The 24,984-nt window shown below is 37.9% G+C and overlaps 1 protein-coding gene across 1 annotated transcript in view; it reads right to left on the reverse strand.

The window, feature by feature from the left end:
• Positions 1-2,253: 2,253 nt before the first annotated feature.
• Positions 2,254-24,984, reverse strand: part of GLRB (glycine receptor beta) — a gene marked incomplete at both ends in the record, with an annotated part of 44,890 nt that continues 22,159 nt past the window's right edge. Inside the window, 5 exons of the mRNA XM_082281792.1 lie at positions 2,254-2,550; positions 12,122-12,414; positions 16,540-16,692; positions 19,972-20,112; positions 22,749-22,831. Coding sequence (XP_082137918.1) covers positions 2,254-2,550; positions 12,122-12,414; positions 16,540-16,692; positions 19,972-20,112; positions 22,749-22,831 — 967 coding nt within the window. The remainder of the gene's footprint in view (positions 2,551-12,121; positions 12,415-16,539; positions 16,693-19,971; positions 20,113-22,748; positions 22,832-24,984) is intronic.

A 24,984-nucleotide genomic window follows, 5' to 3' on the forward strand; every position in this document is an offset into this window, starting at 1 on the left:
AAAAATACAAGTATGAGAATAAATAATGTCTATAAATATACCATTCTGTATGTATAAAAGTTCCCCCTCCCTTCCTTCCTGTCTTTCACTTATCCTTATTGCTTATTAAGTCTCTGACAATTCTGCAATTACCTCCAACTAACAGAAATATTCAAACTTTGAACTAGACCTTAAAGATACCATTTCCCTCAGCCCCTGCTGAACACAGCTCAATAACATCTGGGATTTGCCTTCAATTTCTTTGGATCAGAAAGAAATCCAAAGGACAAACTGTGGCCACCTGGTAGAGTGGCTGCCTGAAACCTCCATGAGACAGTGGCCAGGAAGCTGGTGGAGTGCATGTGACCATACTGTGAAGAGCAGATCTCTTCAACCCAAACACAAGTTGTTGCAGCCAGCCTGTTGATCACAAAGTGGCAGTGGTTTGAAAAAGCCCTGGGCATGCAGCTCCACCAAATGTGCAGTGAAGCCAGCGTGGCACGCCATTCCTCTTCTTACATTCCCACTTTTGACCTTTTGGTTGTGCAGGATTGCTGTATGTGGACAACATTCTCATTGTGGGCAACTCCCAAGTGATCCAACAGTCCACCCGTGGCCTGCATTAGCTCAGCACGTCCTGGACATGCCAGAAATGTAGCACAACAAGTGGGATTGTTTGTTTCCACACTATGGAAGGTTTCATGTATTTAAACCAGTCCCTTCCTAGCCTGTGAGGGGCCAATAGTCCAGATTTCTTTTTATGAATCACAAAGTTAGTGAGAACTGCCTTATTTTCATACTGTAATTAGCTGTGGTGCCCCAGCTTTACAAGCAGAGATGTATTTCTGTATGGCATGCTCTCACGAGCGGAGGCCAAGTCCCCGTTCTCTCTCACATGCCTACCTACATGCAGCTTTCTTTTGGCTGCATTTCTTCTCATGACTTGCCCTTATGAAGGGATGAACCCTGGCATCCACAGGAGACCACAGCTCCTGCACTATGCACACCAAGGAGCTCATGTTTAGGTAGTCTCCATGCCATAGGGTTTCCTCTGGAAAATGGAAAGCAGTCTCCTATCAGAACTGTTTCATGCACAGGACCTTATTCTCCAAAATGTAGAAGCCAAATCAATGAGCTGCTGGCAGCCATTAATTAACACATAGGCACACTGAGGCTCATGACAGTCTCAGCCCCTTAGACCTTTGGACATGTTTTCACTCCTACTGGTGGCTACGTGCTAGCTAGAACACAAACAGAAAAGGTATAATTTTAGTGGGGAAAATGGGATTTCGTCTTGAAAACTGGTTTGTTTAAAATTAAAGATTTCAAGGGGATAAACAAAACAAACCAAATAATAAGTGTCCAATGCAACAACAAAAAAATCGTGACTTACATACTGCAGGCTTGCCAGCTGCTACAGAAGCTGAGCCAGAGGACAAAGTAATGTAAAAATGTATAACAAACCTGATACTGAGCTGCATCTTGTGATGCCTCTCCAAAACTCCTGATACCTTTAGTCTAGAAAGTGGCCCGTTTGTTTTTTATGTACTGTATCTAGTTTGTGCCTAAGGAAACAGCAGTTAAAATTTGGCCCAATGTTTTATTGCCAGCATATTCTAAAATACTTAAGTGCGCCTGCTTCATGGACACAATTGTCGAGGATTTTTTCCTAAATGAGCTGATTTTACAAATTTAGTACTTCTCTGATCTTTATTTTTCCACATAGACAAGATCTGCTTATTTGATGCTGCCTCCACTTACAAAGTCTAAGTAATAATAATTACACCTTAGCTTTTTCTTCAACAGTGCCAGCTGAAATTATACAAGAATGAGATGTTTGGTGGGTGTTTCTTTTTCCTCTGGAAGTCAGCAGAAAAGCTGTTAAATACTACATATACTAGAATACTGATTTTAATAATACTCAACGTGCACATCCATTTCATTGTCAGAAACACTTGAAATTTCTGTATGTTACTAATATCTGAAGAGCGTTAATCAGCTTTATAATGTAGTAGGCATTGTCCTTCATATATATTCCTAAAGCAGGATGTATGCTGTACATTTATATACACAGTTGGTCAGAGCACAGACATTGCAGTGTCATGCTTTCATTCAAATTTCAGATGCCATATGTTCAGTACAATCACACGGCATCAAGATGCAACATATTGCTTTGCAAATGCAAATAATTTCACACAGTGGCCTTCATGACTGGGAAGGGATAATGAAATGGGCTATATTTTACACATATGAAAAAAATAAATAAAAGATTTATCATAAATATATGGACCAGTATATGACGTTGAAGAACAAGAAGCAAAAAGGAAACAGTGCTCTTGCATAAAGATCAATTCTCTTTGCTGCTGATGGAATGACAGGCTTGGGAGGAGGAGGCTTCTTGTTGTTCTTGGCTTGAGATTTCCCGAGCCCATTGTTGACTTCAATGGGCTTCCCATAACAGTCATAATTTGATAGTTCAAAATCCCTTGGCAAGCTTCCAACAATGCTGAAATCATTGGATCTCAGATCAGATTTCGAAGTGCAAACTTTTTTGCATCTGGTCTCACCAACCTATGAAATAAAGAGTGAGGGGAATCATGATCTACTCGCCACAACTCATTAGCAAACTTCATGCATCTGCTAAAGAACACTAAACAAACATATAGGAAATTACTTGTTGATAGGGATACATTACATCAGACTAATTTGTGGAATGGTTATGTTATAAAGTACTTAAGGATGATCAGTCAATCATATAAACTAATCCAAACATTCATAATTGTGTAATTTTTCATGCACAAGGTGCCTCATGCTCTGCAATCTGCTATAGTTAGACTCCTTCATTTTAAGATGATAGAAGGGGAGAGAACATTTTCATGGGGAGTATTTTTGGATATTTGTTCTGTGCTGATGAACCTGCAGGCTTGATACTATTCAATACTTGCATTTTTCTGAGCTCTGAAAGCCATAGTCAGAATTAACCCTAAAATTCAATGTTTGATGCAATTAATTTTAGTTTGTTCTGGTTCTAAAGAGTTGCCAGGGCAGTATCCTATACCTCACCCTAGGGTGACCACCTTGCATGGTGAGAAGCACTTTCTTTGTACCTGCGGAGCTTGGTGCCTCTCTAAAGACAAGTAACACAGATGTAACTTTGATTGAGGCTTTTACTCCCACTATTGGCAAAGTTGATTCTTGTGGAAGGTGGAAGAGAAGCATGGCACTACTCCTTCTGCAAACAGTGGATACACCTTCCCAAATTTGCCAGAGTTATATTTCTCATGAAAGCAGTAAATTTTGAAAACAATGCACTAAAACAGAGGTGCAGGTTTGTCCTGGCTCCAGGACAGGGCTAATTTTTGCAGTAGCCAGGAGGGAGCATGGCCAGGGCACAGAGGTTATTTTATACCACCTCATGTCACTGGCAGGGCTGGAGAAAGGAATTCTCTTCTGGGGTGAAGGGGTTCCTTCTGGTCAAACAAACGTGGTGGAGGGAGCCATCCAGTATTGTCTATTGTCAGGGAATTTTTCTGTGTGAATTATTTATTTTATTATACCTTTTTTAATTAATATTATTGCTGTCAACTGCTCATTTTCTTAACTCATTGTTGTTTTCAGTAAATTTTTCTTATCTCAAACCATGATCTTTACCTTTTATGCCTCCCCTTGGAGTGAGGAGACAGAGCAGCATCTGGTTTTAGTGGGAGTACTACACTGGAGAATACCATTTCTAAGCCACCACAAAATCAAGATTCCAGGGTATAAAAAAGAAAAATAGGATAGGTGTTCCCTGACGGTAGGACAAAACTACACATACAAATTTCTTGCAACTGTCTCCCAGTCCTCAAAGACCTGACAGCCTAACAGTGTTCATTACTGGAGTAGCAGGGGCAAACTGTCTAGCAAGGCAGTGACTAAGACACAGATAAACATGATTATGTGACCCTAGGTGACAGGATGCTGTTATTCACTGATCTGAGACATTCCTTCCAATCAGATCAGACCCAATGACATAGGTAATAAAGATATAAAGCAGACCCTTGTGCAATGAAAAGTGAACTTGCAGGACAGGGGTGTATGTTAACTGAAGAGTCACAGGAATATTACATTTTTTCTATGTTTAAAGCTAGTAAGATTTAGTAAGGAAAGAAACAGAATCATGTATGAAATTATAAGCCTCTTTTTGGATTTTCCAAATGGCTCATACTACCAGCAATACATTGTAAAACTCAGTGACACTAATTGGAACCTAAGTTCTCTCATTCACAGCACAGAATATTCCTGTTCCAACTGCAGTATCTAGAGTGTTCCCCTAAAGGCTGTTACAAGTCGGTTCTCATTCCCATTCAGGACTGGGAGTGGATTCTAGGTCACCTCTGCCTTGTAAGCAGAGAACTGTTCACAGCATGTTCACGCAGAGCTCTGCTTAGTTCAGTGTCAGCTGGAGTACTGATTTATCAGGATGACACAATTTTCCTTGTATGAGCAACCTGGCCCAAATTTTTCTTTAATAAGTATATGTTACTTTTGAAAACAATTTCATCTATTTCCTTGCCTTTACAAATCTGACATTCTTCTATTTACTATAGTCAGCTGCTGCCTAAACATACTTTTAAATTTCTTCTCATACATCTCTTCAACTCTCAAATGTTTCTGTTGTTTTAACTTAAATTCACTTCAGTTGCCCTACAGCTTTCCTAAACAATTTGAGATAATACAAAGTATATATAATATATATATAATTAACTGCTTTTTATTAATTTGTCTTGGTTTGTGCTAGGACCCTAACAATAATCCTAACAATGCCTCTGCTCCTCCTCATTTTCCACATTTACTGCACAAAAAACTTACCAAAGGCTACAGGAACTTTTTTTGTAAAAAAAGATATTGCAAGACTTGATTTTAGAGTACTACACTGAAGATGTGTAAACAAAAGTAAAATGTTGTTAAATGTTATATCCTTTTAACTTCATCCTGGAACAAAAAATATTTTATATCATTCGCCTTATCCTGCTCCAGCATCATGACCTGTGGGCCAGACTCAACCCACAGCATGCTTTTACCAGATTTATTGCTTTTCCCCAGCAGGGGATGGGGAGCAGCTGTTTGGGAAGGGAAGGCTTCTGGGATAATGTAGGGCCACCCCACACTCCCGAGGGAGCTGGGCAGCCACTCCTTGTCCCTCTGGCATGGAGGTGGGAGGGGCCAAGGAGAGCACAGTAAGGTGACAGCTCTTGGGGCTTGGCCCAAAGCACGGACCTAGTTCCCTGTTTCTTCCAGGACTGGACCATTTTGTCTAGGTTTGGTAGGATGGAAAGAACACCTGTCTTTTCATGAACAGCTCAGAAGTACCTAAAAGTGTCTCCTAGAATCCAAAAGGCCCCTTGTGATGATCCTTTCTCACCTTTCACAAAATTCGGACTGACTGGTTCTTGCTGCCAAGCTCAGCACCTGCTGCTGCTCCAGAGCTGCAGCACGTGTGCCTCTGCAGAAAGCCTTTGGTTATAGAATTAGGGAAGAAATGTGAGAAGAAAATGGGGAATGAGATGAAAGAATAAGTGCTGCCTGTGCATGCAGACTGGCAGGGAGGAGCAACTAACTCCCCATCTCTGCCTCTGCTGCTTCTGGTGCTCCTCCTCTCTTTCCACATTTACGGCCCAAACTAGTTACACTAGATTTTCCTTTAAAAACATCCAGGATGGAGAATTTTTTCCATGACCTTGTTCCCGACAAACATATGTACCTTATTTCAAACCTGAATTTATTCGGCTTCAATGTTCAGACACGAGTCATGACTACAGTTAGTCTGATTAACTGCTGATACTTAGAGATGGTAACAAATCTAACCTTGATTTTGCGTAGTTCAGATGATGTAACCAGGCTGACATATGAAGCCGAGAAAAATGTTCTTAAGAGTTTCTTACCTTTGCATCATTACTTCTGTCAACCTAACTGATAACACTTTAAAAAGTTATATTCAGTTTGATTAAATCAATAAACTCACAGCTCAACTTTAATTTCACTGACCCATTCATTAGATAACATGGGGCTGAATTATGAGCAAAATTAAAGATAATTAATACTTACAAACAATAACTATTAGTCAGCAGTGTAAGCTGTGCAGTATTCTCCACTGATTGATGTCAGGCTCATAATTATTCCTGTTACACCACTTAGCTTTTAAAAGTACTGGCACAAAGTTAGCTTCTTGCTGTATTTTGGAACCCTCCCAGATGTAAAGGATTTATTAAAAAAGCAACATTAATGTTCCGCAGCACTCAGAGACCAGCTCTAAAAAATTCTAGATGCAACTTAAGCTGAAATCTTGATTGTAAAATGTCTACCTTTAATAGTTACTGTTTAACATTCTCATTAGCTATTGTGAATGAGAGCTATTTCATCCTCACATTTAATATATCTGGCTTTTCCCCAAACACAGAGCAGAATATTTGTTCAACACTCCCTGTTTCAGCTAATTCTTGATACTTACAGCACCTCTGCCTAGTATAGTACCATTACTCTTCTTTACAAGGTTTTCTATTCTTGCTGTATAGGCAAAGTAACTTCCTATTGCCCTCAGTTATGCTAAGCATCTATCTCCTTACTTACACCTATTATCTACAATTATTTTCTTGATTTCAGCTTATATTAATTGCTATCACCTCCCATTTGCCGGTGAGAAGAAAAGAGAAATGCTTAAAGCTCAGATAGTTTTAAATATTTGGGAAGTTTGTTTTCAATTGTTCTGTTTGTTAGGTTTTGGGGTTTTTCTTAAATTAGAATAGCTTTACTTCTGGTCTGTAACTATTTCAACATTATTTGCTCACCAGCACCATTCATAATTTTTGTTTAAATTCTTCTATCCAGATTAGACAGTTCTCAAATTTGTGAAATCTGACCTTTCACAACACCAAAAATATCAGGACTTGACTCAATTTGTTTTGTGCAAATAGAATAAAGATCCTTGTCAATTGACTGTTCATCCTGTGATCAAGTCCTCTTTATCCATCAGGACAAAGTGTAATATAAAAGTCATCATATTTGAGAGCAGAAATGTATTGTCCATAACCTCTAGCTGGGCTTCAAATGTGCTATAGCACTGGCAGCCTCTCAAACTCTGCACGTGTCCCTCAGGCTGAAGAGCTTCTCCACTGTAATGCTGCGCTCCCTGCCCTACACAGCACATCCTCCTTGCCACAAAACCATCTCTGCTGCTGTGCACCCAACCTCCTTTTGGCATGCAGATCTGTCACTAATGCTGCCAGTTCTATAAGGGGCTTCCATACAAGACAAAGGAGGAGTTTTCTAACAAGCTGTTATTAATCTCTCTTGCACTTGTTCTGTGCTCTTCTCTTGCTCTTGCCGTGATAGATGTAGATCATCAATAAAGTAATGATTTTTTAGCATTAGTCTGTACTCAGACTGAGTGTATTTTCCGGTGCAGCTCAGGAGGAATATGCTACCACACTCCAAATATTCCTTGTAAAGTACAGGACAAAAAATATTAATACATGAAATATCACAATATCATGGCACAGCTGAGGTTGGCAGGGACCTCTGGAGATCATCTAGTCCAACCCCCTGCTCAAAGCAGACTGCTTGGGGCCTTTTTACAGTCATGTTTTGAATTATCTCCAAGGATGAATACAGGAGTCACTGGAGCAGAAAGTACCTACTCTGTACCTGAAATGCTGTCAGGAACTATTAAAATAGGCTGCAGCCTGTGGTTCTGTGTATAAGGTAAAATGTCAGCTGGGTTTTTGATGGTTCTGCAATAAAAATTTTAGTCTGCAGTTCCACTTGAGGGGAAAAAACCTGGGAAGACCAGGTCACAACAGGTCACCACCAGTGGTCAAGTATATTCTAACTCAGTAGAGGTGAACATAACTCATGTCAGATTTCAGAGCCTAGATGTGGCTCTGACAAGATAAAGCAAGCAACAGCACCACTTCTTTTTAAAAATAACTGGCATTAGAGCTATTACCACCACTTGCATAGTGCTATTCATCATCTGCCAGAACCATTCTTTTAGCAAATGTTCTCTCCAGTCATTAGCACATTATCTGTGGGGGACAGCTTCTATTAATGGGCTTGATGAAAATGTGACTTTTCAAGTGAAGGGGTGTTGTTATAGTTAACAGTGCAATCTCTCACTGTAATCACGTCAGCAATGAAAGCAAAAAAAAATGATTCATCTTCAAAACATTTCCCTTTTTGCTTGTTTTTCTCACTGTATGGTGTTTCATTGCTAGGAAACACATGCAAACTCCTACTGAGGATTCCCAATAAAAAACCAGTGCAAGCAGTTATCACCAGGTTGCATAATTTTCTCCTCTGCTTAGAACAGCATCTACTTGCAGCCGCTATGAGCTAAGGGAGCCAAGCTGTATTTTCTCATGGCTTTTTGCCTGAAAGTGCATAGCCACTGCTTCTCCTAGAAAAACACATCAGAAGTGCTTATTTTCTCTTTTCTTCCCCACAGATTCAGGGTGATTTTGACAGACAGACCACTTGACTTTAATCAGACAGTCATACTGATAAACCTCTGGGTTTAAAATGGCACTGATATTTCAAGGGTTTTTGTTGGAGGGAGCATGACTCATGAAGCTTGGACTTGAGGGGTTGGCATATGCCAGCAACATGCAGCTTTTACATCAGCCAGTTCCCAGGATCTGGTGAAGTAGCTACACATGCATGGAAGTCTTTCTCCATCTTTGGGTGATTGGCAAACTGTGAGCACTCTTTTCACCCTGCCGTCTTCACTGTCACTGTTGGTGACTATTGGTCGTGATCACTGACTATTGAGGCAGTGACAAAAGCGCTTTCTGCTGAAAACTTTCAGCAGACCCTCGCAGATTCTGTTACAGGGGAACTCTTCTCCTAGCCTGCAATTACGAATTACATTAAACTTCTAATGTTTAGGATACACTGAAAAGCTTATCCTTTTACTCCATAAAAATGGAACAATAGCTGCTTGTATTTTTAGGAATTATCATGTGGTTTTGTTACAGTTGTTTTTTATTTAAATCAAATACGCCAGGTCTCCAAACCAGATGCCATTTTAACTTTCACAAATGGAGCAAGCACACGACAACAAGTTGTTCCACGAAGACTGGAACCAGGGATGCCTGATTGCCCCACTTGCTTCCCTCTGATCCTCCCCACAGCAAGGACCTTCTCAACCCAGCAGCTCCCTTGTACCTTACACACAGGCCCTTTGCCCAAATCTCCTGCAGAAACATCATTGCTGCAACACTGCAAAAGCAGCAAGTGCACAACTTGCTGTTCAGGGAATGCAAACTGCCATGGCATCAGGATCCAGGGCATTTTGAAGTGAAATAAAGTAACTTCTCTTTTTAAATTTGATTACCCTTTAATAACTTACAGATATATATCAGCACCATTCAGTTAATATTTCATAATATTTAACATCTTAATTTAAACAGGAGAAACACTTACAAAGGGAATTATTCATGCTCTCTGTTTTTCCCCACTTGGAGTTAACTGCTTCCATGTCTTTTCTGTTGGCTTTACCTTCAAGTCTCATCTGGTCTATCCACTGTTTCAAGCCTAGCTATGCTGACATTTCCAGCTACACCCTCAGTCACTTTTGCCTGAGTATCACCTCCTAGTGGAAAAAGAACATCCATAAACATTTCTACAGGACATATACTTATATCAGGGGCGCAGTTATAAGTTGTCCTTTTCTCCTAAAGTTATACACTGGGTCACCTAAGTCTTTCCAGACATTTAGCAAAGTATTTGCTCTTGCCTCCCACACAATCCTACATGACCCTGATGAGAAACAGCTCCTGAAGTTCTGGGACAGCACTCTGGCCTCCTTTTGTTTTGTATTCTTTATGCTTTTCAACATACAGGTTTTTTTCCATTACCTGCTTCGTTAATGTTTCTCTCCCTTGCATATTTTCCATATGACAAATGCATTCTCTACTTGATCATAACTAGGTCTGCATGGGAGCAATCCAAATTTTGTGGGGCAAGCCTAGTTTTGGATTAGGAGTCAGAGCTACCAAAAGATTTACACCTGTTCTGATTTAGGACTTTAGTACAGGCTTTTCCAGGGCTGAGAACTTTCAAAGTACTCCTACGCGGTAGCGGGTTCAGAGAGGGAGTTTGCAGCTAGGCAGATTTATAGCTTTCAAATATATAAAATCTAGCACCACTGTCCTACCACATCCTGATGTCAGACGATTCATTGGTCTGGGAGCTTTTTCTATCTCAGCCTGGTCATCTTCCCAGAAATTACCAGGATACCTTTCCTCTGGTAGGTTGTGTTTCAAAGCAGGTGGATTAATTCAAGCTGGATCCTTACCCATGAGCCACTCAGACACATGAATAGCTTTTACAGCAATGAATACCTATTTCCACTGTGTCTTGGTAAATAATGGTTTTTTTTGATCTCTGTATAAAGATCATGAGAAGCTACTGGAATGTTAAAGGTCTCTCATAACAAACTGGGAAGACCCTGAAAAGTGCAGGTCAAACATGAGAAGCTGAGGCTGACATTTCAAGATTGTGGAGGGGAGATGCTACAAGAGGAAGGCAGACTGAATTCTGAATTCTAAAAACCGTCAGCCTACTGCTAGACATCATTCATGGGGAACGTTCCTGAACTTCTGTGGATAATGATTCCTCTTCTTCTAAGTCATAAAACACACTGAACACCAGTGCCTTCTTGAAAAAAAATTAAAATATGAAAGCACAACATAGGTAGTAATAGATAATTTTGTCTTCCACATGGATATGACAATGGCATGTACCTGAGAGGGTGTGTATACCAAGGAGAATCAGTAATTCAGCAATTGGTTTTGTTCACACTACTTTTTTTTGCTAAACTTGTCATTGATCAAGCTGAACACTTAACACTTTTTAAGTACTGGAAATAGGAAAAATATATTTGATGCTGATCTGCTGGATTTTTGCAACTATTCTGTCAAAAGAAACAGCTGAATTTGGGACTTGCAGATTGCTGAACATAAAATTACCACATTCAATTCAGGGACAGCAGAGCCATTTTCTTCTACTCAGTTCTCATGTTGCCTAGGCTTGGGGAATTACTCATGACACAAGTCGAAGAAATCATGGGGTTACTCTAAGCTGAGAGTAGTTGCCTACCAAAACATTTCCCAAAGATTCTTCTACCAGATGAAACTAATGGTAGTTAAGTGCACTGTTCTGCAACGCCTGCAGCTCTTCTGGGCTGGGGGCAATCAGTTATGGCGTAAACCCAACTTGATACTACGACAGGGTTTCTGCCACTCTGGCATAAACTACTCCTTCCCTAAACAAATACTGAAGTCACAGTGTACCAATATTACCACTTGGATCTGGCCTAATAGCTTTATTTTATACAACAGAATTGCTAAGTCATTGAAAAGGAGAAGCCAAATTCATATTAGTCACGTAGAAAGAAGTATTTTCTTCTGCAGAATAAATGTCAAATATCACTTAGGACTGAAGGCATGGGATATCTGGTAACTCTTGGAGCACAAACAGGGGCTTCTAAAATGTCAGGAATTCAGTAACATGACGGAAAACTTAGCCCTGAGTGAAGATGTACATGTCATCTTTATCCATAAAATGAAATCTGACTGATTTACACATAAACTCTATCTAGCAACACAATAAATGCAGGAACTGTTTGACACAAACAGACCTGTCTTTTGTTTACAAATGCAAGACTTCTGGATTCCTGGCTTCATCAGCATGCAATTCAGTGCAGCTGTGGCCATCCCGAGGGAGCAACGAGCAGGGTGTTATTTGAGTATGTTCTCAGCAAATACTGAGAGTTCTGTCCTCTGAATAGTTACAGTTTGACAGCTGCTATTTATTATGAGAAAAATAGCAACTGTAAAGCTGCTTGCTACTTTATTTACCTGAAGCTAAGCAGCAGCCATGGTGCTACAATATTAAAAGACAAATTTTTCACTTAGAACTTCTGACCCCAAATCACTAGGGACCAATTGTTCAGATTGCTAGCCATTAGTTACCAGCATGTTTCTCATGTCTTGGCCATTTCCAAGATTAAGAACTATTCAAAAATATTAGAAACGGTATATTCCTGGAACTGGGTTAATAGACAATAATGCTGATTTTGCATAAAAAGCTTTGCAGCTCCTACCTGTAAAGTGCTGATGTGAACAGGAGTCCCTGTGCCATTCACAGTGTTCTTCTTGGCAGCATTTCCTCCCTTCCCTTCTGCTTGCTCTGCCTTGGCAATCTTTGCTTTTTCAGCTTCGATTCTCTTTGGATTGTTTAGCATTACCTGAACCACAGCATACTCCACCAGAGATGCAAACCCAAAGAGAAGGCAAACAATCAGCCACACGTCTAAGGCCTTCACGTAAGACACTTTGGGAAGTTCAGCGGCAAGAGTGGTACATTCAGATGCCAAGCTGAGCACTGAGAAAATACCTACAAAAAGAGAAAACAATATATTGAATAAGAAAACTTCCCTTTAATGGCCCAGGCTGTGCTCTTCCTCTGAAACAGACAATAGTGAATGATGTTTTGTAACAGTGAATGGGACTTCACGATGTGGTCGGTGCAGCAGATGTACAAAGTGCACATGCCTTCAGCTAATGAACAAGTTAAACACTTAGGTAGGATAGTGCAGTTAATGATGAATTATTAATAGCAGGACCTTCATTTTATAAACAGAGAAACAAATAAATGAGGCTAAACTGGTTGTTATGGTTTCCCTGTCCCATCACACATCACACAGTTGGGAAATGGGCTTTCCAAAGACTTATCTTACAATGTGCATGTAATTCTGGGAAGGTAGAAGAGAAATATGTGACACTTAAACCTAAAAACTCCAAGTCCTTTAAATTAGACTGGCATTGTCTAATTTATATACATATATATATATATATATATAGCATAGAAATCTAAACTGTGCTATAGCAGGAACAATTCTCTGAATGACCTGTTCACAAGTGTGATATTCAGACCTCAGGTGAAAGGGAAGTTTTTGCTGAAGGGCAAAGTTGCACGAGCAAATCAAAAAGCCTGTGCTCCTGATTCATTGAGAAGATGAAACCGTGGAGGTAACTGAGGGTCTAAATCATTCCCCATTTGAGTTTCCAGGATCTAGAGGAAGCTTTCTAGATAAAGAGCATTTGACAAAGCCCTTATGATGAAAAAAGCCCATGTGTGCAAAGGCTCTGTTGAAAGGTCACACTCATCATGGATTTCACCAAGCATTTCCCCTAATAAGGCTTCCAAATGTCACCATCAACACAGGATTTCTATCACAAGAGACAAAATACAAGCTTGACCCCAAAGAAAGATTTCTAACAGGCTCCTGTGAAAATAGTAGCATGAAAAGCTACATTTGGAAAAAGCTAACTTTAGAAATAGCTGTCATGTGGGGAAAACTTACTTCGATCTCCAAGTTCAGAATGTCCCATTTTGGTTTTGTGAATGCTAATGATAAAAATCTTTATTTATGAATGGGCAGCTAAATGAAATAGAATTGATGTCTGTAGAAAATGTTGGTCAAAAGGAGATATTCAGTTAGCCACAACTATGTTTCTTATATTGCATGAAAAATTTTGTTATTCATAGAGAGATGATTTCCTTCAGATCCATTTTAAATAACTCGGGATGTGAAAATGTAAATTAAAATGAAACTATCTGTATTGGCCTATGAAAACGCTCATTTCTATTTGATCACGAACAACACATTCTTCAGCTACTGCTCCTATTTGAATTTTGATAAGATTGATATGACACTTTATTTGGCATTAATCTCTAATGGACAATTTACTACCTCCTAAAACACTAAAGTGTAAAGAAATGTTTATAGTCATGCGATTTTAAACCACAAAATTTTATGATGTTTGACTTAGAAATGTGTAGTATCAATGTATCACTGCAAAGCTGTTGGTTTTTTTTTTTTTTTTTTGGTCCATGGGGATAAAAAAGAACAACCAGATGTGTTATCTCAGAACAGAATGATATAGCAAATACTGAACAAAAACCTCAGTGTACGCTCTGGCTTATTTTCCATCTACTGTAACTGAAGCATTTAAGTACAAATGTTCCCATAAAGATAGAAAGTGAGCATAGAATACTTCTCTTTAAAAAAAAATTATTTTCACTTACCAGCACCTGCAGACTGGGGATGAACACTAATTATGGATCACAAGGAACTGCATTAACAAGTACAAAAAAGGCTATACTGCCTCATTTGCCTGTGCCCAGCATGCTGTTCATTCTCTAACAGTGTACTCTACCAAGTACTATGCATGCCTATGCTTGACTTCTGAAGGGCAGCCTCTATCCTTCTCCTGAATAACCAAACTAGCTAATGACATGGACCAGCTCAACATCTTGGATATAGTATTTTTGTTCCTACTGACTTTAAAAGTGTTTAATATTTTAATACATGATAATTAATATCATACCTGGTGCCAAAAACATTTGTACACCCACTTTTTAGACCTTAAAGTATTATACCTTACAATCTTGGATTGAATTCTACAGAAATAACTTATAAATTCTAGCTGAAAAGATTTTTGTGGAGCTTTCATTAACATGTTCAGTAGAGCAATTGAGATCATGGTGACCAGCAGCTAATTTCCATTTTTCTGAATTCCTACAATGAAAGGTTCACTATAAGAGACTAAGAAATGTCTAGGTTTTCAGGTAACAATAAAGTGAGACAGAAGCACAGAAATATTCTATTCAGCAACCATTTGCTGCCTGATGAATATTGGCACGGCCTTGGAGACCCTAGTACCAGAATTTTAAGTCGCACTTTTAGCAGCAGCTGCCTAGGTGCCTACTTACCACAATCCAAAGCTTAAGGCTCAAATGTGAGTGAGGAGCATGAACAAATAAACTGAAAGATCTGAAGTAGCTTCTCATTTAGTAAGATCTGTAAGTAGCCACTGGTACACTTTCTTGGGGCTAGATATCATTTACTTGACACACAAATGTTAATCTTGTTGTATTTCAAGGTCAAGGATCTCAAGGATGTCGCTAGAAGAGTTAGTTCGTTGCTCTCCCGAAACTGAAGAAACACAAATCTTACCCCAGTGACAGTGTTAATAACTGTCACACTAAACACTGACTCAGCTAAGGGATGGTCAGATTTAGAGGTTTTTTGCTTTTCTGGCAATTAAGGAAAAGTCACATAGCCAGGTCAATGGCTAGTATCTTTGAAAATGCATTATTTGAGAAATGCTAATACATAATAGAAGCCAATAAACACAATGAACGAAATAAATAAACAATAAATAAGCATGCATATTTAGTTACAAAGACAATGTTACTTAAATCTAAGACACTTATAAATCTAATATATCATTAATAAGCCCATCTGGTTCACTATTTGAAGCATGGGATTATAAATTTGGCAGTAAAGCTTGATTTCGATTCTAGTTTTCCAGTTCCTCTTTCATTCTTTTTAATTTAATGCCTGTTATATTTTCCCCACCCTTTTTGTCTTCAAATGTTCTCTTAATGATTTGCATTATGTAATGCAACCTTGCAACTTTTCAAGGTGAAAGATTATATTTGTTACTTGCCATGAAACTAATAAAGCTTGAGACTCCTTCCCAAGTAACTACTTTTAAAGATCAAAAGAAAAAAAAAAGAAAAAAAGTCTAAACAGGAGTCATATCCTGTGGAGATGTGGAGGTTCCAGGGTGGGTAAGAGATTTTTGAGGAAGGCAGGCAGCAGGAGGGATTCTGCAACTGCACCACTTGGGTATTGGAAACAGGTGCACTAAACCTCCTGGGACATGGCAAAGATTTGGAAAGTATGGGCTTGGAGAGGAGGGAGTGCTAGGGAAAATGGGAGCCTTGGGAGGCCAGAACATGGGAAATGGAATCCAAATAGGAGAAGTGTCAGGATGGAAGAGCCTGGCTCTGCATGTCACTGAGCTCTTGGGGTCAGCAGGTTTGGCCACACCAGAGCTGTAGTGCTGTGTACAACCCAAGTAGTCAGGACAGTATTGTTTCTACTAACCCTGTGTCCTGCTATTTCATTGAAATGATGCTATTTCATAATAAATGAAGGGCCTGCCTACTATGTTGTGCTGAGCAACATGACTGCATGAGCTTGAAGCACTCTCATGAACTGAGTCTCTAATGAAATAAAGCCAGTCAGGTAACAGGAATGCTCTTCTCCAAACATCATTGTTTCTATTAATCTTCAGAAAGACTGCTCCAATAGGTACCTATTATCATCCTGCTTTCTTACTGATTATTCAAATGTTGAAATTCCTGTAAAGTGCATATTGCCACAGTGTTTGCAGCATCACCTGTGCATAGATGGATCAGATTTGTCCAGGTTGAGAGGAGCAGAGACAGTGTGTTTGTCACACAAATGCTGGAACTACTATCAAGTGAAGTCTTAATGCCAAGGTGGAGTTTACAGGACTAGGAATGAGCAGATTTCAGTGAAAATGATGAGCAGATAATGGAAGTGGAGTTGCTTTCAGGGTCCAGTGTCATTTAGCCAAAGCAACTGAGAATGGCTCAATGGTGTTACAGTGGATTGTGACAGTACGTGAAAACGCAGGTTACCCAGTGGGACTCTTGCAGCACTTGCATCAGGATTGATCCAAAATGACAGCCAGGACAGAACAACAATTAGCAGTGTAGGAGCATAAACACCCATCATGTAAAATCCAACTTGTCTTCTTAAAGTGAAGATCACTTCTACACAAGTGTAATAACCTTTAAAGAAATAAATGCATTAATGTTTAATGTGCTTTGCCGGTGAACCTCTGATCCACATCTTCCAGGTCTTTTTCTGTTTAAGAACAAGTGTTCAATGCTTTGATTTTCTTTATAAAGGTAAAGAGTTTAATTTGAAAAAAAAATTCAAATTACAGATCTACTTAAGCACCAAATGTGGTCAGGCTGCGGTACTCTGTGCTGTGTAAGGAACCCTTCATCTTTTCAAAACACACCAGTAGCAGGAGGCTGAAGTGACTCCCAGCTTGATGCTGGCTTCAAGATGCAGTCCAGATAAAACCAATGGGGTCTAGCAGTCCTACTTGCTTAAGTTCATCTGAAAATCCTACTTAGCATTAATTTGTGCAAAAGATGAATTAAGAAATACTAGTCTAGAAAGTTTAGAATGGAAAGATGTGATCTGAATGTGACTCTAAGCAGAGATTTCCCCAGTACTGAAAGCTGGTACAGGTGACTTCTAAAATTGGTACAGACATTTCAAAGAAACTGTGAATTTTGCAAACAAGCAATAAAGTATCAAATCTTATAAAATTAAGATCTAGAGCATACAAACCTTCAAAAGATGTTTAAGATGAATTCAACAAAGAACAAAGTTGAAGTTATTACATTTTTTGCTGGAGGTAACAAATGTATCAAGAAGTCTGACAACCAGAAAATAATTTCTGTCCATATTTTCACTCAATTAGTAAAACTGGAATTCTTATGGTAATAGTAACACAACAGTGTTGTAAAAAACCTGAAAACTTCACAAACTATTCTATCACAAGGAAAAGGCATTCCAACGTTATATTACAACAACTTCAAAATTCAAATCGGACTATATTTATCAAACCAGTTGGTGCAAAACTGATTTAGAAGATAGAATGTGTCAAAAAGTTCTCTATTTATCTTCCATATTGTATTAGTTAAGTGCTGTACAATGATAAGTTATTGTAAAAGTGCTGTTTGGGCATACAAACACCAAAACAACAAAACAATAAAACATTAAACATAAACATCCTTGTGTAGAAGACATTCTACTGTGTTTTATAGTTCATTCTATCATCTTCAGTGACCTGTTGGCTGAAATATTTTCCCTCTTTAGTTTATGAATGGATTCCAGATACTTTAAGGTTTTATTTTCAAATGAGAGATGACCTTCAAAATCATTATTTGTTTGTGTTATGTAGGAAATGCATTCTGCATGCCTGCATTTGAATAATATTTCATTAGAGCATAGTATCTATTGCCCTCACCATTCAGCTTGAAAGGACCTATTTGATCTGTCATAAAACTGATGAACAATAGGAAATTTGCAAATATAAATATTCAACGTCTTGCCACAAAAGCAGCCCAGATTTGCTGACCCTCTTTCACCTTAGGTAGGTATGATAAAACATCAGTTGGCAAAATAGGCAGTAAAGATTAAGTTTTTTTTGCAATTATCAAGGAACTCCTACAAAAGTAGTAATTTTGAAAATCTGCTCCTTGATGCAAAACTTCTCTTGATTATCTGACAAAATCCTTAGCTGAATTAATTTTAGCTCTGTGTGTGAAATCTGCTTTTAAAAAAACACCTTCAGCATAAGAATTTTCAAGTTAATTAAAAAAATGGAGTATTGGAAACAGCCTTTAAACATACTTCAGAGTACTGAAATATTCCACTCACATTACTGAAGTATTAATTCTGGGTTTGATTATGAGAACGAACAGATGTTCTTGGCAGAAAGGATTTGCATTAAAAGAATTGTGAAAACTTTAAAAAATGGTTCTCTGATGTTCTTTCTTTAATGTTTAAAGCACACACAGAATGTGAACATTTTACTGAGCATTTTGCACAGTGTCATTTGTGGTCACAAGTTGCTGAAACTTGAGAGAACACTGATTTTCTTTGTGCATAATTCTTAATTTTTTTTTTTTAAGGTTCCAAAAAATATCTCAAATATATAAAGTTTTTTTGACATTTAATTTCAGATTTAGGGCACACCTCAAAATTATCACAAATAGAACATAAGGTTTACAATTTTCCCATTTGTATGAATTTCATTTGGGAAAATGCAAGATCAATTCCTTTAGTTTTTCACTACTTTATAAACTATTTTTTTTTTCAGTAAATTCATTGTTTCATTAAGAACAAAATATTTTTCTCACTGCTAAGCAAGGTTTTACCATATTCTGAATGCAACCACTGCTAGCTGATGGATATGCTTTCAAACAAGCAGAATTTACCTGAAGAGAGCTAGTTTCTTATTAATTACAAATTATAAATCACCTGAGATGCTGAATTATGTACTTAGGCTAAGAACTCACTCATTATGCAGTTAAAAAACAAAGCCCACTTTTACTTTCACCACCTTTTCAAGTTAAATTTTTAACTCTGAGATCTGTTAAGGTTCCTTGAGATCTCTCCAGGCTTGGAATGTACCACAGGAGCAACTGCAAGTAACAGAGTCTCCACTTCACCCGAATAGGAAACATGAAACTTGCAGAGGGTCCTCAGAAGCTGCAGCACCACGGCCTTCCTAGTTGAGTTTTAATGGGAGATTTATTCCCGTGATGTAAAAGCACTGACTAAAATACAGCTGTTCTTGTAGAAAGTCTTGTGGTTGCCACAGCATGAGTAGTTTGGATATAAGCAGGAATCAATTCCATAGGCAGGAATCAATCATGGTAAAAAAGATAAATCATTAAAAGCCAGAGTACAGAAACTGTTGGAAAAAATGGTGCCCACATTAAAAAAATAATCATAGGAATAAATAAATACAGGGTTGAGGATCACAAGCAGCTTTCAAAAATGACAGAATTTCCAAAACACTTAGAGGAAGGAAGAACCTGCAGGGTGAAGCATTCGGAATTACTGTCTAATACTATCCACTTATGGAACAAAAGCCTAAACAGAAAATCAAAATTTACCCACTTTGCTGCAACTGGCATGATTCAGCATGAACATTCTTTCAGAAAAGTTAGATATTTATAAGCATAAACAAGTATCAGGACCATAGAAATAAAATGGTAATAGTAAGATCACGAGATGTGTAAGCAAAACCAAGACAAACATTTAATCCCTTCTTCAATTTGGTTATTTCTGTATTTGAATTAGTTTGTAATGATCACATATAAAACTTACCATTGTATGAACTACTCATTAGATTAGTTAAAAGTAATCTGTTTTAACCCATGAAATATAAGACATGGACTGGAATATTAACCATTAACTATAAACAGTAACCGAAGGAAGCTTAGAGTTTTTTAACCAAGGAAATAAATTATATTACCTACCTGTGCCTTTGTAATACTTGGTACAGTTACCATATTCAATATCCTCCTTTTTAATATCAAACTGAGGCAAAGCAATTTTCTCTAGCTGTACAGGATCTCCAGACTGCCAGATAAACCGTAAGTCATCAGTTGTGTAACCAACTACAAGAACAAAATAATTGTTTAAAGAACCACCTCAATCACAGTAAACTCTGCAAGAAAACCTAGTATATATGTATTATATATCTTCCATTCTTTTTCATCTCCTCTTCAAATAAATAAATACAAAAATTAAATAATCCACAGCTGCATTTTTATGTAGGCCTAAGTTAGGACTTAGTGGCTGAAACACTACATTATCAGCAATACTAGGATGACTAAGAGGTATTTCTTACAGCGTGTATTTTTCAAACAAAGAAAGCAAAACTGTATTTTCCACAGCTTTCAAGCCTCCATATTCATTCATGCTCCAGCAAAATACGAAAAAGCTGAATTTTAATAGCACTTATGAGTCCAAGTAACTTCAAGAGAATTTAACAACTCAATTACTGTGATGAATCTTGGTGTTAATGTAAGACAACTGCTCTGCTTATTTGTTCAGTCTAAAAGCCCTGATTCATGAAAGCATTGCCATTCAGGAAATACCTGACCAGGAATTAGAGCAGATGTACAGTCTGACAGAAATCAGCTCAGTGCCTTCATGATCTCCTGAGTACAGACAGATCTCAGCAAACCCCTGAGTGCCCAAATAATAATATGTATACCACCACCAAGTGAGAGGCAGTGCAAGTTAGACTCACAATATTCAAGAATAAAGCAATAATGAATGAATATGCATAATCAGAATCATGATTTTGCATGACATTTTTTTGCTACCTTCTGTTCATTAAAGATTAACTTAATTCAAACAGAGATAATGTGTGTTAGATGGGAACAGAGATGAGGAAACATAAAAAAGATGGAGTTGGAATACATCGTTTTGCAGTTCAAAGCCTGGGAAAAATGTTTAAAGAGCCATTCTTTTTCTGAAGGCATTATTCTTTTTAATTTTTGAAAAACAGCTGTGATTAAGAAAGTGAAGCTGTTCATAAATGATGTCTCTATGATTCACAACAATTTAATAAAAATCACAATGTTTCAAAGCTCCATAATATAATATACTATTAAAAAAAGTTGTTCTGATGTTTCATTCATAAAATCGTTTTCACCCTGTTCCAACACACAGCAGATCACAAAACTGCCAAGATCCTTTATGATAACAATAACTGGAGAGTGAAATTTCTGTCTGTAGAGAATATGTACAACTGGGGATCGTAACTGTGGATATAAGAACATCTTAGTAACAACTGGTGGCCTTTTTTGATTTTAAAGTCTAGCAAGTAAAAACAAAATATTGATTTGAAAATAACCTAAGGAGAATAAAACTGCCAATTTCTAATAGGGAAAGAGCTGGGAGGACAGATAGGAAGTCATGGGTACCTGTCTTACTTTTGATAACTGAATTAAAAGGTAGAAGAAAGTTTAGTGCAGACTCTTTCAAAAGGAGCAAATTCACTGAATGTGAGTATACCATCTTAGCACAATTTTTTTTATGAGTAGTTTATCCTTGAATGACTATACTTTGCAACACCTGTGAAGCAACCTGGACCAAGAAATCTTAAGTGAACTTCCATTAGTATTACTAACTAAGTCCAGTTTAACCCCAAATTGATTTGGGGTTATCATAAGAGTTTACTTCAGCTGATGTACATATATAGTACTGATAAGCAAAACTGCTACGGACATACTAAAATTCTAAATATAAATGCTGACAACCAAAACCTAAAATAATAATAATAATAACATTAATTATTATTATTGTCATCCTCATTATAATTATCATTATTATTACCCTTGTCCCCATTGTGATACCCTGCCCAGCTTTGGTTAACCTTGCTTTTCTTCACTTGTGACTTCCTTTCCCTAATCTCACCTTTCCCACCAGACCTGCTGGACTAAGAGCTGCACAAGCTTTGTGTTACAGCAGGACCAGACTGGAACAAGTCACCTTCCTTCTTTCTGCTTCACGCTCATCCTTATTCAGGAAAACAGAATTACCAAGAAAGTGGGATCACCAGGGATCAAAGTGCTGGAAAAAGCTGTAGTTGAGTAGGAACCTGTGTATGGGCATGGGAAGGAAGATAGATTTCAGAAACATTTTGTCTGCAACTTCCAGCATGGCATGAAGCCCTTCAGAGATGTGACCTGTCTGCCCTGTTGTAAGATTAAATCACCTGGAGACCAGAAATAGATGCCTGACTACATCCAAAACACATCCTGAAACCACTTTCCAAAGGTTTGATACTAAATGATCTCACTCCTTTGACATCAAATACTTGTCCTTTGGTATTGTATCAAAGGAGTTCCAAACAATACCAATAGATCATCAATGCAAGGGGATAAATTGGGCCTCAACAACCTACAAAGCAGCACAGGTTGTGGAAGTTAAAGCTGCCTGGAAAAACCATTTTTTTTTCCAAATGATATGTTTCCATTTATCTCAGTTTATTGTAAATGCTTTTATAAAAGTTCTCAATTATCATCTTGCTTGATAGCAAAAGCTAAAACAAAGAGTGCACAGTGCCATATCAGTAAGAAACATCTTTGATAGGGAAATGTATATTGGTAGGAACCAGTGAATATCAATTTCATTATTCATTAAAAATGTTGAGATGAAGTATACAGAATTGATAACTTTTGTTTGATTCTCATGCATGCCTAGAAGAGAACTGTTTTTATGGACAGAGTGATTTACATACAGCTTTCCAATTGCATCTTGCAGCGCTGTGTATCCATAGGAAACAAGGTCAAGTCCAAAGGGCATGACAGCGTAATAGACAACCTGAAAATACAGAAATTATATTTTAAAACAGTGTGAGCTGCCAGGTAGGCAGTAGACGGCCATGAGAAAGAAAAAAATCACAGGTATTTGATTTTCATCTTCTAAAAGAGCACAAACAAAATTTAGAAGTTATAATTAGCAGTTTGAAATGGATATCTCACTAGTATAAAATAAGAGAATAAAATTCTATAGAGGGTTTTAAACACATAATAGTTTACAAATTAGAGAACTACAAATATAAGACAAAATACATTTAGTTCATAAGCATAACCAAACCAAATGTCCATACAGAACAGAGTCCTGTCTCCAGAATTGGCCAGTGGCAGACTTCTAAAGAAGAATACGACACTACAGCAATCTGGAAATGTTATTTTGCCAGATATCCAGCAGCACCCAAAAGTTGCACCTCAAGGGCTCCCTAAACCAGAAGTTACTCTTCAGTATTTAAGGGACATCAACAGATTTTTTAATCTCCAAGAAGATGTTTTTCTTTCAGCTGCTTTCTGGAATCTAGGTGTCCTGGTTTCAGCTGGGACAGTTAATTTTTTTCCTAGTAGCTGGCATAGCGCTGTGTTTTGGATTCAGTATGAGGATAATGTGGATAACACACTGATGTTTCTGGTTGTTGCTCAGTAGTGCTTACTCTAAATCGAGGCCTTTTCAGTTTCCCATACCCTGCCAGTGAGCAGGTGCACAAGGAGATGGGAGGCAGCAGGGAAGGGATGGGCATCGTTCAGCAGGTAGTGAGCAATTCTATTTTGCATCACTTGTTTCTCTTGGGTTCTATGTCACTCTTCCCCTGTGCTTTTTATTACAATTAGTATTAGCATTAATACTTTTATTTTGTTTTACTTGGCTGCAATTTTTAAGCTGTTCTCGACTCACAACTTCTATGGGCTTTATTTTCCTGCTTCTCCTCCCCATCCCACTGGGGCCAGGAGGAAGTGAGCAAGTGGTACTTAGTTGCCAGTTGGGGTTAAACCCCGATACCACATAAACTTTAACATGAACAGCATCTTGCAGGAAAGAATGCCATAGCTAAGCTGCACACACTCTAATCACACCCTTTTATCTATCTTCGGCCTGTCTCAAAGGTCTTTTACTGTAAAAGAAGGCAAAAAAATCAATGTCCATCCATTCTCTCTGTGCCATTTGTGATTTAGAGACCTCTATGCCACCATCTCAGTCATTTTGCTTTTTCCAGTGTGAAAAGTTCAGCCTTGCTCAGCTGTTCCATACCTTTGACCATCCCTGCCTCCCTTCCTACAGCTGGAAGACCAGAATTACATTCAAGATGCAAGCATAGTGTACATTTATGCAGTGGCATAACATTCTCTTTAATCCCCTAATACTTCCAAGAATTCAATTCACTTTCTCAAACAGCACTGAGCTATTAGCTGACATTTTCAGAGAACTAGCCATGACTAGTCAAAGCTTATTTTTTTGGTTGGTAATAACCACCTCAAAATCAATCAGGTTTTATGTGAAGCTAAAATAATTTTTTCCCTCATGCATCATTTCCAGTTGTTGACATTGAATTTCATCCCAGACTTTGTTGCCTAGTCATTAGATTAACTTGTGGTTCTCACTGTTGTCTCTTATCTTTACCATTCTACAAATTTTGGTATCATCAAATGCACTTGCAAATCCAGTTTATCAGTTGATTTATGTTGAACACAGAACACAGAAGAGATTTTTTTTTGTGGGAGTCTGCTGTTTACTTCCCCTGATGTGAGCAGTAGCTGTTTATTCCTGCATTCAGTTTCCTAATTCTCAACTATTTGTGCAAGAGCTTTCCCTCATACACATTTTTTCATGCAAGTATTTTGATAACTGGAGAATCTTTCATTTATATGTCATAATATCTCTGTAAACTAAAACCACAAGACATAGAAATTATATATTTTAAAAATGTCACCAAATCACAGTCCCTCAAAAAATTCATCTTACCTGCATACATATAATGTAAGAACATAGTGTGCCATTAAAATAAACCAAATATTTTTAGAGGATGACAATAATTTCTAACTTTATTGAACCTGGTTTTCTTATCTGCAAGTTTTCAGAGAGTAATATTTCCATCAGAAACACTTCTATTAGTATTCACTCAATATTCACTAACCATTAACCATACCTATTGAGCTCATTTATAA

This window comes from Coloeus monedula (genome assembly GCF_965178545.1).
Source record: "Coloeus monedula genome assembly, chromosome: 5".
In the NCBI taxonomy this organism is placed as follows: Eukaryota; Metazoa; Chordata; class Aves; order Passeriformes; family Corvidae; genus Coloeus; species Coloeus monedula.